Source organism: Natrix helvetica, assembly GCF_964273705.1.
Source record: "Natrix helvetica genome assembly, chromosome: 7".
Lineage (NCBI taxonomy): Eukaryota > Metazoa > Chordata > Lepidosauria > Squamata > Natricidae > Natrix > Natrix helvetica.
This window is the reverse complement of record NC_138558.1, coordinates 39814840-39828747: the sequence shown is the minus strand read 5'-3', so window position 1 is coordinate 39828747 and position 13908 is coordinate 39814840. Positions and strand designations below refer to the sequence as shown.

The window sequence follows — 13908 nt, the reverse complement described above, 5'->3', positions numbered from 1 at the left end:
GCTTACTTACTGTCCAAGGAAATCTTTTGTCTTGGCGCACATGTGGAATATTCAGAGGCTCCATAGTATTCTTGACATACTGGGCATACATATAATTAATTTGGTTTGTATCATTGTGTCTGTCGAGATATAAAAAGAAATGGACTCAGTTCATTACATTAATCACCTATGTTTAGAAGCAAATTTTAATGGTCAACGAAGCATATGAAAAGCAAGTTGTATCAATTGCCAACAGTGCTAGATTTCTTATGAAAGTTTTGGATACAGCTATCATGCTTGAAGTTTGGTATTCTAGTGACTAGGATTCTCAATCCAGTAATTTTCCATTCAGTAGCTTAAGTACAGTTGTCCTCAATTTATGACCACAATTGAGCCCAAAATTTATGTTGTGAGAAATTTGTTAAGTGAGTTTTGTCCCATTTTACCACTTTCGTTGCCACATTTGTTAAGTGAATCAGAGAGGGGGTTAGATTAGTAACAGAATTGTTCAGTGATTCTGGTTTCCTCATTGACTTTGCTTGTTAGAAGGTCACAAAAGACAATCACATGACTCTGGGACACTGCAACCGTCATAAATGTGAGTCAGTTGTCAAGCATCCAAATTTAAAGCATGTGATTGTAAGTGTGAAACACGTTCATAAGTCACTTTTTAAAGTGATAATGTAATTTTGAACGGTCATTAAATGAACTGTTATAAGTCAAGGATGATCTGTCTTTGGGAAGTAGACAAGACCTTCAACATAATCTTCATTTTCAAGAATTCCTCTGAAGATGTACTATGTACACCTGCCTCTCTAATCTGTCTTTAGCCTGATCCTGAGATAAGGAAGATTTATGCTACATCCATCTTTTGAAGTCCCTAACTCTAAATATGTTTAAAACACTATTTTACAATTTAAAAAGGTCATCCCAGAGTCAGGATTATTAATAGACTGAATCAGTGTTTAGAAGCATTATTGGAATAGCTGAAAAGTGCAGAGCTTGGATATCTAATTCCTTAACTATGTCTTCTCCAAGATTTTAAGAACAAAATAGTTTTTGTAATGGCCTCATCAAAATCCTGAAACATGATTTCTGAATAACTAACTCGGTATTCTTCTTAATAGCCCTATTGATTGGTACAAATATTTTCCTCAAACAGACATTTGCTCTAAAGAAAATACCAAATTCATTTTAACTCTATATTTTAGCAGTTTCGTTGTTGTTTGTACTACTTACATTGTACTACTTACAACCACAATTGAACTCAACATTTCTGTAGCTAAGCAAGACAGTTGTTAAGTCAGTTGATCACTGCTGGGAAGGTTACAAATGGTGATCACATGATCCTGGGACAGTGCAAAGGTCATGAATACATGCCAGTTGACAAGTGCCTGATTTTGATTATGTGACCCATGAGGATTTCTGCAAAGTTTGTATGTGTGAAAACTGGTCACAAGTCACTTTTGTCAGTGTCGTTGTAACGTTGAATGGTCACTAAACAAATAGCTACAAGTCAAAGTCTACCTGTACTCTCTATACTGTTACCTATACTTTTGCACTGGCCTGATAATCTTCCATTTAAATTTAATGCATCTATATCACTGTTCACTGGGCAGTTCACAAGAGCATTTTGAAGACTCAAGATTCTAAAGCTCTTTTGACTGTTATGGAAAATAAAAATAAACAGTTTCAAAGCATCTCTCTGCTATGACTAATGCTTCATAAATCTGCTATTACTAACTGTTTTCTGTTTGAATCATTCTATCCTTTCATTTGTTTGTTACAAAAAAGGACTTTTTATACAGCATATGAGCTTTTATATATTGGTCTGGGTTCTGTGTTTTAGAAAATTTACTTTTCAGGCCTTCTTGAAATAAGAATTCATAGTTTACTCAGGTTGTAAATGTGCAAGCAACTCAACAAGGCTGGTTGACATTTCAGTATTAAATGCATCTAATTGATACCCCCTTTCCTTCTGAACACAACAAATAAAATTACATTAGTTAGTAACCTATTCAACCAACAAAACTAGAACTAAACCTATTTAAATAATTGGTTAAGGATGCTGAAGAGTTAAGTAATAAAAATGGAGAAGCTCAATTGATTTCTTGGATGAACAGATCTAATCCACAGAAGAATTAGAGGAACAAGCCCATTGTTCCATTGTCACATGATGGTTAGCATGGTAGGCTAAGACTGGGGAAACCTGGGTATAAGCTGCCTGGGTGACTTTGGGCCACTCATTATTTCTCTACTCAACCTCTTCCCCAGACTGTAGTTTTGAGGAAGGAGTAGCACGTACATGTTCTTGAATTCCGGGATAAAAACACAAGTCATTTCTTTAATATATTTGTATCTGTTTATTATAGTTTTAGAAACACTCACAACAATGAATTTAATAAATTGATGAATAACTGAAGATCAGATACAAGAAACGCTAGCAAGGGGGTGAGCAACACAAGAACCCGTACAGTAGATGCCGGGGTACCTATAATGCCACTAGATGGCAGCCACTGAGCTCCAGCATGAAGGGGGAAAAAAAAGAAAACACTGGGAAGTTGTCTTCTAAGCTAAGCTTCAGGATCTTTCACAACATTCCAATAACAGAAGGTTTACTGGCAAAAGAATGCCCGCTCTAGAATTAATTTTCTGCATCTCTTACTTCCCTTTCCACATTTCCAAGTGTGAATTTTATGCTGGAGGAGTTAGTCAGCACACATAAAAAGTAGTTATAGGTTGGGGCCACCCACAAATTGTTGGTGTAAAGTGATACATTGTTCCCCAAAAGAAGAAAAAGATGTATATGCCACATCTCCAACGGTTCCATCTGTTAAGGCTGATCAAAATGAACACTGCCTCCTTTTGCTAATCTCACTGAAACTAATGCAATGTAATGAGCTAGCTATCCTTTTAAATGGGGTCGTGTTGGTCATGTTTCTGAGTGCTGAACTCTGATGGCTTGAACTATTAAGTATTTGCGTGAAGCCATGAAAATATCTTGAATCTCATCCTTTTACCTTTTGTGGGTCTCACTGGAATCTTCTGTTTCTTCATATTCCATGTGAAAGACACTGGAAAATGAATCCTAAACATCAGAACAGAGTTTGGGTTTTGTTAAAATGTATAATAAAATTGTTTGCATTGTAAAAGAGCATAATTCATTTACTTCTTGCCTTGTGAAAAATGACTTCAAAAAACTATCAATGGTTTAACTGTATTTCATAAAGCATTTTAAGACCCAGGATAAACAAAACTGACATATTACAATGTTTCTAACCATTTTTTCTAACTTATACAGTATAAGGCTCAATGCAATTTACTACATAATGAGCTTCACCTTGTATATTGAATATGATGATGATTCATATACTATCTTTTTTTTAAAATAGGCTATTTCACATCACTAATAATGAAAAAAAAAAAACCTGTGCAATTCCAAAAGTGCGCTTTCCGTAACTTCAACACAATAGTTGTTTCCAATGAATCAGAGTCACAAACCTGGGAAATGACAGCATCTTCAATAGGACTTCTCTGGTTGACCTTGGTTGAGTAGGATCATGTTAACATTAGCTGTCTCTAACAGCCAAGCCCAGGTCTGTTAGGATATGAAAGGTCAACGCAACACTTTCAACTGTACACATAACCTATTTGCAATTAGTGCTGGCCTTTCAACAGAGGCATCATATGTTTTTAATATTATACTGTGGTTGGCAGCCTAATTTCATACCAGGCTTCTGAATACTGTCTAGGGCAGTGATGGCGAACCTATGGCATGCGTGCCACAGGTGGCACGCGGAGCCATTTGTCAGGGCACGCGAGGCGCTGCCCTGTCAGCTGGCCAGCGCGCATGTGCGCGCTGGCTAGCTGAGTTCACCCTTTTTAAAGCCATTTTTCGCCCTCCCCTGCTCCAGAGGCTTTATAGGAACCCGGGGAGGGCGAAAAGAGCCTCCCCCACGCCCCTGGAGGCCTTCCGGAGGCTTCATAAGCTTCCCTGAAGCTTCCGTAGCGCAAAAAACCAGCCCTGCGCGCATATCGCAAGTTCAGGAACAGACTTCCGGTTTGCTCAGAGGGTCATTTTGACTGCTCTGGAGGCTTCAGGGAAGCTTCCTGAAGGTCCCTGAAGCCTTCAAAGTGCTCAAAACGACCCTCCGAGCAAACCGGAAGTGACTTCCGGTTTGCTAGGAGGGTCGTTTTGACTACTCTTGAGGCTTCAGAGAAGCCTCCTGAAGGTCCCTGAAGCCTTTGGAGTGCTCAAAACGACCCTCTGAGCAAACCGGAAGTGACTTCCGGTTTGCTCGGAGGGTCATTTTGACAGCTCCGGAGGCTTCAGGGAAGCCTCCTGAAGGTCCCTGAAGCCTCTGGAGGGCTTCCGGGGGGAGTGGGGGAGGCTGTTTTCGCCTTCCCCATGCTCCTATAAAGCCTCTGGAGCCTGGGGAGGGCGAAAAAAGCATGCAAAAATGGGGGGGGGGTCGCACCTGTAGGGTGAGCATGAGCACGGGGGGGTCGCGCATTGCATTATGGGTGCGGTACGCCTGCAAACGAACCCCCTGCGCTCCCCCCACTTATGGCAAGCGAGCCAAAAAAAGGTTCGCCATCGCTGGTCTAGGGGTATTTGTTGCCATGTAGTAGTCATGTTAAGATTGAACAAGGCATCAATAACTGTTGACCAATCCAATTGACTGAAGCATATTATCGGTATCTGTAATTGTGCAGATACACACTTTGCCATTAACACAATTGACAATTAGCCAATCAAGAATACAGTCAGGGTCCATACTTACTGAAGAGTCTTCATCTACTATGAAAATGGTGCACTTTTGCACTTGCATGAAGGAAATTATAGTGGCAGCTATCTTCTTCAAAATGACTTCTAATGATTGCTGTTCCTCAAATATTAAACTGGCAAGATCAAGAAGTACCTGCAGCGAAAGAAAAAAAATGTCAAGTTAATCTCATTTTAATCATTTTGAAGTCAGATTCCCTCACCCCCCCACCCCCACCCCCGGTAACTCTAAGATTCTTTTTGAGAAAACCATATGGAGGATGTAAATAAATAATGAATTATTCCTTGAAATTTGAACAGCATGAACTTTACAAGATCTCTGCCCACATATTGATGACAGTTTTATACTTACATTTTTTTTCCAGAACTGTGCACATTTTGACCTTACAGAAAACCTACACAATCTCCTTCCTACAGAAACTATATATCAGTTTCTTCAGGAAGAGGCCCTTATATTCCTATAGGCAATTTGTGTTCTACTATAGTATTATTCGGCACAATAAAAGGGACATCTTCCAGTTGGCATTATTTGGTGCTAAGAAAAGTTGTTTACTAGTTTATTAAATAGATCATTCTTCTTTCCCCAAGGAATTTAAGGCAGCCTATGTAAAAAAAAACCTTCAGTTTTATTCCCACAATAACCATCTTGTGCAATATGTTGGGCTGAAAGAGTAACCTTAAACAGGGGAAAATGGTCCATCATAGAGCAAAATATTTTTGAACCAAGATACTTCAGATGAACTAAATTACAAAATGTGTCAAAATCTGGGACCCATAACTCCCACAGAATTGAAATTTGGCAAATTTTATCAAACCATTTTATGACTTCATATAAAATGGATAAAACATTTCCTGTGATCAATTCATGATGTTTGACAGTGCGGGTACAATTCTACGTGGGCTATTTTCAAGGCTGATACCTCTCTAATCTCCTTCCCCTTTTAAGAACTTTTCAATTATATTAGCATATCTGCTGTTGTTAAAGGGATTGAGGAATTTGGTAAGGAAATATCTCAGAAAACAATTACCCAAGGAGTCATAAATTTCTAATTATTCATATAATGTTCTGAACAACTGTAAGTATTTACCAGATATTAGGAAGAGGATAAAAGGACAAAAAGGATACTAATAAATTAGATTTATATTAGATTTATAATCTGAATTTCTATCAAAGAAAAATAGTGTTCAATTTATAATGTCAGAACAGAATGTCTTCATTCTGGTTACTAACTAGAAAACTATATAGTTATACAGTAGAATTTACAGAGTATAAATGGAAATCTATCAAAAGATTTAATTACCATAGGAAGAAACAAGAATATAGTGAAGCAATAAAATACCAATAGTAAATTGCTAAAAGTTTGAATACAATACAATACAATACAATACAATACAATACAATACAATACAATACAATACAATACAATAGTAGAGTTGGAAGGGACCTTGGAGGTCTTCTAGTCCAACCCCCTGCCTAGGCAGGAAACCCTATACCGTTTCAGACAAATAGCTATCCAACATCTTCTTAAAGACTTCCAGTGTTGGGGCATTCACAACTTCTGGAGGCAAGCTGTTCCACTGATTAATTGTTCTCACTGTCAGGAAATTTCTCCTCAGTTCTAAGTTGCTTCTCTCCTTGATTAGTTTCCACCCATTGCTTCTTGTTCTACCCTCAGGTGCTTTGGAGAATAGTTTGACTCCCTCTTCTTTGTGGCAACCTCTGAGATATTGGAACAGTGCTATCATGTCTCCCCTAGTCCTTCTTTCTCTTAAGCTAAACATACCCAGTTCCTGCAACCGTTCTTCATATGTTTTGGTCTCCAGTCCCCTAATCATCTTTGTTGCTCTTCTCTGCACTCTTTCTAGAGTCTCCACATCTTTTTTACATCGTGGCGACCAGAACTGAATGCAGTATTCCAAGTGTGGCCTTACCAAGGCATTATAAAGTGGTATTAACACTTCACGTGATCTTGATTCTATCCCTCTGTTGATGCAGCCTAGAACTGTGTTGGCTTTTTTGGCAGCTGCTGCACTCTGCTGGCTCATATTTAAATGGTTGTCCACTAGGACTCCAAGATCCCTTTCACAGTTACTACTACTGAGCAAGGTATCACCTATACTGTACCTGTGCATTCCGTTTTTGTTGCCTAAATGTAGAACCTTACTCTTTTCACCATTGAATTTCATTTTATTAGATAGTGCCCAATGTTCAAGTTTGTCAAGATCCTTCTGTATTTTAAGCCTGTCTTCTGGAGTGTTGGCTATTCCTGCCAGCTTGGTATCATCTGCAAATTTGATGAGTTCCCCATTTATTCCCTCATCCATACTTGTAACTAATAGCTACATTTTAAGGTATATGCAAAGACATAAAAATAAAACACTCCCAGTTACAGGACAATGTTGTAACATTTTAGATAATAATTCCCAAATTACTTTATTTATTTTTAGTAAGGTTGGACAACAACTGTCTTGTTTGCTCCCTAATAATATAGTCTCTGAAACAGAATTTGCAACTTCAAACTGATTGAAAAGAAAGGAAATACAGAATTGGTCTTATCTATTAGGAATTTATTTGAAGTGAGTGAAATACACATGGTGCATTCACAATAAAATCAGCAGCATAACAACCCATGTCCTTTTGTTTAACAGACAAGAATTAGGATTTTCATTCCTGTAAAATTGAAGATAGTCTATTACAGCATGCTATGATAAAGGTTCTATTGTATTTTATAAAAGTAAGATTATTTAGCTGCCTCAAAAAGTTTACTTAAGGTCCCGCTAAGGGAAAATTTCAGCACTATCTCACTACAAATCAATATATATTATCTGCTGTAAGACCATTTCTTTAGCTTTGGTAAAAAACAAAGAATGCAAGCCTGTAAAAGATAGGGCAGTATTTTGTAATTTCACCTCCTAAGTCCTCTTCCAACTTGAGTAAACACAGTCTTATAATGCCAGTGGAACTAAATCATGATGGAAAATTTTAAGTTAGTAGGTGATCTTTCTTAACCAAATTAATTCTTCTCTGGAATTGGACCTGCCTCCAATCAAAGAGATACTGATGGATTCCAATGATAGTCTTCCAAAATATTTTTAATACTAATTTTATTAAAAATTACAACTGCCAAGGATAAAACTAATACCTATTAAAAGAAAAAATAGAAATATATAAAGAAATGCCTTCCCCCTTCATCACAACAAACTATAAACCATTTTAATAAGTTATCACCTCCTCTTAAAATATAACAAACGACCTCTTCTTCCCACATCTCCTCTCTTATCTATAAACAAATCCTTAAAGTGTTGTCAGCCATAATATCACAAAAGTCCATTAAGGGTTACTAGAAATAACATATCTATTTTAACCTTGTTCAAATTTTACTCCTAATAATCTTGATGTTTAATAACTTCAAATAATGCCTTCATGGAAAAACATAAGAACCTCCTAGATGAAACAAGAGACACTGCACAAGACAGGAAGGGGGAAGGAGCCATGGCTCAGCCAACAGACAGGGGAGAAGAGACAGCAATGAGACTTAGGTCACAGAAATGATTTAAAAACACGTCACAATTGTTAATATAATGAAATGGTTAGAAGTGATATAAAGTATGGTTGAAGATGTTAAAGAATTTGAAGTTAAACTGCTAATATGTATGTAATAATGATATTTTGATATATATAAAATAAGAGAGAGATGTACGACTCCGGGGAGGTACCAGCTTCCGTATGATGTAGCTGTCAAAAAATTTTCTCCACATTTATGTACCCCTTTCCCCCAAAATATTTGAAAAAACCAATAAAACTTTTTTATAAAAAAAAAAATTTACTTCAAATAATGTCCTAGACCTAGACCTTGATTTCTTTTCATTTTTTCTTTCTGTTCCTACAAAATTCTTCAAAACTTTTACAAGCCTGTTTTGTAAATCCAATTTAGCGAAATTATTCAGTCATTATCTTGGTTTATTTATATATTCCTTTTATATTATGAAGACATTAGTGTGTTTGGGAGGGGGTTGTATCTTTTTCCATGTCATTCTTGTAGTTTGTCATGCTTAAATCCACTTTCAAATTAGTCTCAATGTTGTCAGATAAAACTTGCTTCTCTTCCATAGGATCTTTTAAAGACAGTCTATCTATTTTGTATTCTGTATTTGTAAGTTGTGTTTGAGTGTTCTTCTTCTTTAATTATAATCTTCAGTTCCTACTAGTTTCCATTTTTTAAAAGTCCTATCCTATATGATTGTTTTAAAGAATTCAAAACAAAAGCATTTTCCCATGGGAAGGATTCCAAAAACTTATTTCATTTTTCTGGATCCTTATTCCATTTATAACTTTCAAAATTCAAAGCTATAATCACCATCTTACGGTTCATTCCCTCCCACCATTTTAAGTTTATTAAACATGTGCTTAAAATTTCATTGAAGTTACTGACCCAGTACTGTAAAACTTGTAAATCCAAAGGTTCCTATAGCTGAAGAGCAAGAAATTTCTGAAAATGATGAGAAAAGGAAGTATGCAAACTAATACCGGTAAATATAATGCTTAGCATAAAGTCATTTGAATTCATATGCAGAAAACAAAAAGCATCATTTGCCTATCTTCTGAAACAGAATATTTGATTGTTTTAATCAAATATATTCTTTATTAAATATATTCATGAACTACTGGGGACTTATATTTAAGGATGTTTAACATAGTAAGTCAATGTGTATTTAGTTTATCTGAAAATGCTTGAATTGTAGCATGAGTAGATGAAACAATTTTTAAGAGCAATTCTCATGATGTTAATGAGAAGCAGGAGATACTTTTTAACAAAACAAGGTAACACAGAATTTTGGATCTGGTGGAGATCTTAGCCCGGTATGTTGACAGTTTTTGCAAACAACTTTAAAATCCTGGGAAAGCTTGGGAGCCCTATCCACCCATTTGATTCCTACCAATGTTTTTGCATACTGGTAAGGGCAGGCCAAGATACTTCCCTCTGTAAACAGTGGTAGAACATAAGTAATCCTTTAACAAAGTACATAGGTAGATGTCACACCCTTCAAAGCATACTGAAAGAACAGTTCTGCCCTACCAGTTAGTAAACACCCTATTAATACATATTGGGGAGCCTTGGTGTCTGAACAAATTTACAGAACAGGAAGGAACAGGATTTATTTCACCTCAAGCTCACTCCAGAATATGGAATATACGACTATGGAGAAAGAGTTGTTCTGACTGTATCTTCCTTCATTTTTGTATCCCTTTAAGCATCTGACCTATCCCAAGAAGAATATACGTATAAATAGGAGCAATATGGTGTATTCCAAATTTCTTCCTACTTTTACTTTTGCACATTGCATTGCATGGGAAAACTATATTTTCTCAGAACACAGTAACTCGATTATGAATCCAATCTCTCTGTTCAAAGAATTCAGAAGGCACAGTCCCTAATTGCAAGGTTAATGGAGAAAGGTGAAGTCAGACTGGTGGATGATGGTGGATCAAGATGCTTCTTTTTTTTTTTAATAAAACAAAGTTTTATTGGTTTTTTAAAATTTACAAGGAAAAGGTAGTGGAAAGGTATACAAATTTTGGCAGTTGCAAAGTATGGTAGGCGCCCCCTCCCTCCAAACTCATAGTATACATCTGAGTATAAGTCATTAATACATAGTCATATATAATCAGCATATTAATTCTATTGGTACTTTCAATCAATTTGATACATAGTAATATATAATCCACATGTTAATTCCATTATTACTTTCGGTCAGTTTATATCAACGAGATTTTCTTATTCATTTTTGTGATCTGAGCTTTCTTGGTATTGCCCCTTCTCCCCCCGCCGGCAGAGCTCCAGCCCCTCCCGTGTCCTGCATATCTGTTGTAGGATCTTCTGTTTTTTCTAGGTGTATTTTGTTTTTTTCCATAAAGGCCTGTGCCTCTATGGGTGTGTTAATTCTAATTCTTGTCTCCTCCCAGAATATCAACATACCTTCAGGCATCAACCATCTAAACCACACCCCCTTCTGGTATAATTTATTCGCTAATTGCGAATAATTTTTCCTTTTTTCCCTAATTTTCTTGGGGATCTGTTTCAAGATAGTTATTTCCCTATCATGGTATGTCAGGGCTTGCCTCCTTTGTACACCCAGAATTTCGTCTCTTGTGCTTTTTCTAAGAAATTTAATATGTACCTCCCTGGGTACATTGTGTGTTCTGGCATAGGCTGAATTCACTCAAGATGCTTCTCATGTTCTGGTTATAAGAAGAATTACACAATATAGTTAGTCCTTGATTTACAACCACAATTGAGCCCATAATTTTGGTGGTACGTTGTTGCAGTCATAAATTGAGTCATCATGTAACCAGGACCAATTTTATGATAATTGTTTAGTGAAATACATAATAATAAGTCTGAATCCAGCTTGTGCAATGGATGTCTGCCATTTTTTTTTCTGGAAAGCAACAAAGAATCTTTCAAAACACAACCATCCAACCGTGGATGTTGTAACCTGTCATAAATGTAAGCTGATTACCAAATGTCTGAAATGAAATCACGTGACCATGAGGGTAGTGAGGCAGTTGTAATTTTCAGGATGGGTCATAAGTAATTGTTTTTGAGTCCATTTTAAGTTTGAAGGGACATTAAACAACTGGTTGTAAGTTATGAAATACCTGTAGCTAGAATAAGTATAGATATCCCAGTCAGCAGAGCTCTCCAGCCAATTGGTGCCTCACCACAGCAATTATGTTTGGGAAAAAAGTATTTCCCGTGAAGTCCAGCATAAAAGTAGTCTATATTGGGATTTTGGTGGGAATTGCAACCAACAAGGAAAGAATTAAACTTCCCTCCTCAATGCTATTCTCTGACATACTACAAAGTACATTGACACATAGACATATTATGTTGTCAGGAATCATTAGGCTTATGTATAAATCCCTTGATAGAAAGTAGGCTGAAATCATGTCATCTACTGGGAATAATGATGTTTGTAGTTCAACTTTAGTAGCTGATAAATAAAGGTTTAGTTGGAGTCTACAGCAGGGGTGGCCCGTTCATTTTCCCAAGGGACCAAATGACAAATTGTGATTGTTATGGAGGAAATGCTTATAGCATGTAGAGCACTAGGATGCTTACCTGCCCTTAGCTGCTAAGCTTAAGCTTCTGTGGTTTCCGTCATCTCCTTCTCTAATAAGCCCAACCTTTTTTTCCCTTATCCTCAGTCATTTTTTCAAGGTTAGATCTCAATGCAGGAGGATGGCAATGCATACTGCCAATGTCTCCTGCTCCTTTAAGACAAGCTACCAATTATGGTACCAAATGCACTCCATACATATTGGCTATACTGGATGCACATGAAAAAAACATGATAGAAGTGTTTTTAATGCTGTATATCCCTTATACACACCATACCCACAGATGTGACACCTTTCCTTACCTGGTTGCGTCTGTTTTCAAGAAGGGAAGTCTCATAGAGCTGAGCATTGTGAAGAACAATTCCACAAAATGCCAGGTAAGCAGCAAAATCCTGTAAATTGGACATCAAAAGCTATATAACTAGAAAGCCACAGATTTGGAGTCCCAAACTTCTAACAGTCTAGTTTGTATTTTGAAATTATCTGATATTTTGTCAATTTGAATAGCACCTTTATTATTTAATTATGCTTGAGCATTTAGAAGCTGGTTATTTCCAATTCCTAAGCACTTTATTTTATTAGCAAAGAGTGCTGTTTATATTTGTCTTAAAATACCAATATTAACATGCAACCAGATTCTAGTGTAAAGAGTTGTGGTAAATTTTGCAAACACAAAAACAGATGCAGACAATGCCCAGGTCTTGTGTGAAATATTAAATGTAGGTTTCCATTTTTAAAAGTGAGAACTGAATTTTGTTGAGACCATGAGCCATTTGTGTTCATGTTTTAATTCTGATGTCACACAAATGCTCATCACAAATTTTATTTCGAAAGGAGGAATGGATTCTTCTTTTGTTCCCACCAGAATTGTTTGCACTTTTGATGGCATGGTAACATTTATTACTAAAAATTAAACGGTAAAATATACCTTCTCATCTTGCTCAGTGAATGTTGCTCCACCACCAGATTTTTTGTTGATTGCTTGTGCCACACCAACCACCTGATTAAAAATAAATATAGGAATATAGGTCATTCAAACAGCTTTCCGATGAAAAACTTAAGGAAATCAATAGTCACTGAGATGTCCAAGACTTATTGCAAAGTTCACTATTGTTTTTGATACATAAGCATGAATTTTTTTTAAAAAAACCAATGAAACAGTAATATTCTTATTTTTAAAACCTACAGCGACTCTCTTATTCATGTATATTTAAGAATAAACATGACTAAACTCACTATTGCTTACTTTTCAGAAACCCTGTGAATCCCTGGGGCCAATCTAGTCTTATTTCAGGGTAAATTCCATGATCTTGGTTTGCCAAGAGTTCTTCCAGAAGTATTGAGTCTGGCACTTACTTTCTCTCATTCTGCTTTGAGTAGATTGGAACCAAATGAAACAACTTAAATGATTTAAGACTATTTGTATACCTTAAGACAAATGTTGAGGCACTTACAGAAATATGAGCTTCTCAAAATAGGGAGCCATGATCAATCTTCTTTGGCTTCAGAGTAACAAAAAAATGACATTTTGTGTTATCCCTTCTGAAACTGAGCCTTATTAGCAGAGATAAGTAGAACTGGGGAATGCAAACACCTGTTTATCAAACAACATGAAATTGGAAATGTAGAGAAATGCAGACAGATAACAACTGGATGTTTGCCTTTATTTCATGTGATCTCATTAGCATCTATTTATTTATTCCCTGTAATTTAACTGTAAATTAAAGGTTCCACTCTGACCATGAAGTAGGTTTAAAGAGAATAAAATGATCCTGTTGGAATAAATACTTTATGGCTGTCGTACGTTATCCACGGCAGAGAAAGATGAGTGACGCTTAGTGGATGAGTGAACTCTTAGTGGAATAGAATAGAATGACAGAGTTGAAAGGGACCTTGGAGGTCTTCTAGTCCAACCCCTTGCTTAGGCAGGAAATCCTATTCCACTTCAGACAAATGGATATACTATTGTACACACAGAGTACATTGATAGTAACATTCAATTATTGCTTTTCAAATTTAA

General features: G+C 36.4%; 1 protein-coding gene across 4 annotated transcripts in view; it reads right to left on the bottom strand.

The window, feature by feature from the left end:
• PDE5A (phosphodiesterase 5A) overlaps positions 1–13908 on the bottom strand; it is a gene marked incomplete at its 3' end in the record, with an annotated part of 105111 nt that overhangs the window by 32474 nt on the left and 58729 nt on the right. For all 4 annotated transcript variants that reach the window (XM_081959958.1, XM_081959959.1, XM_081959956.1 and 1 more), the window contains 5 exons: positions 12817–12888; positions 12191–12280; positions 4764–4901; positions 3000–3067; positions 11–119 (listed from right to left, as the gene is read on the bottom strand). In XM_081959958.1, the coding sequence (XP_081816084.1) occupies positions 11–119; positions 3000–3067; positions 4764–4901; positions 12191–12280; positions 12817–12888 (477 nt within the window). The remainder of the gene's footprint in view (positions 1–10; positions 120–2999; positions 3068–4763; positions 4902–12190; positions 12281–12816; positions 12889–13908) is intronic.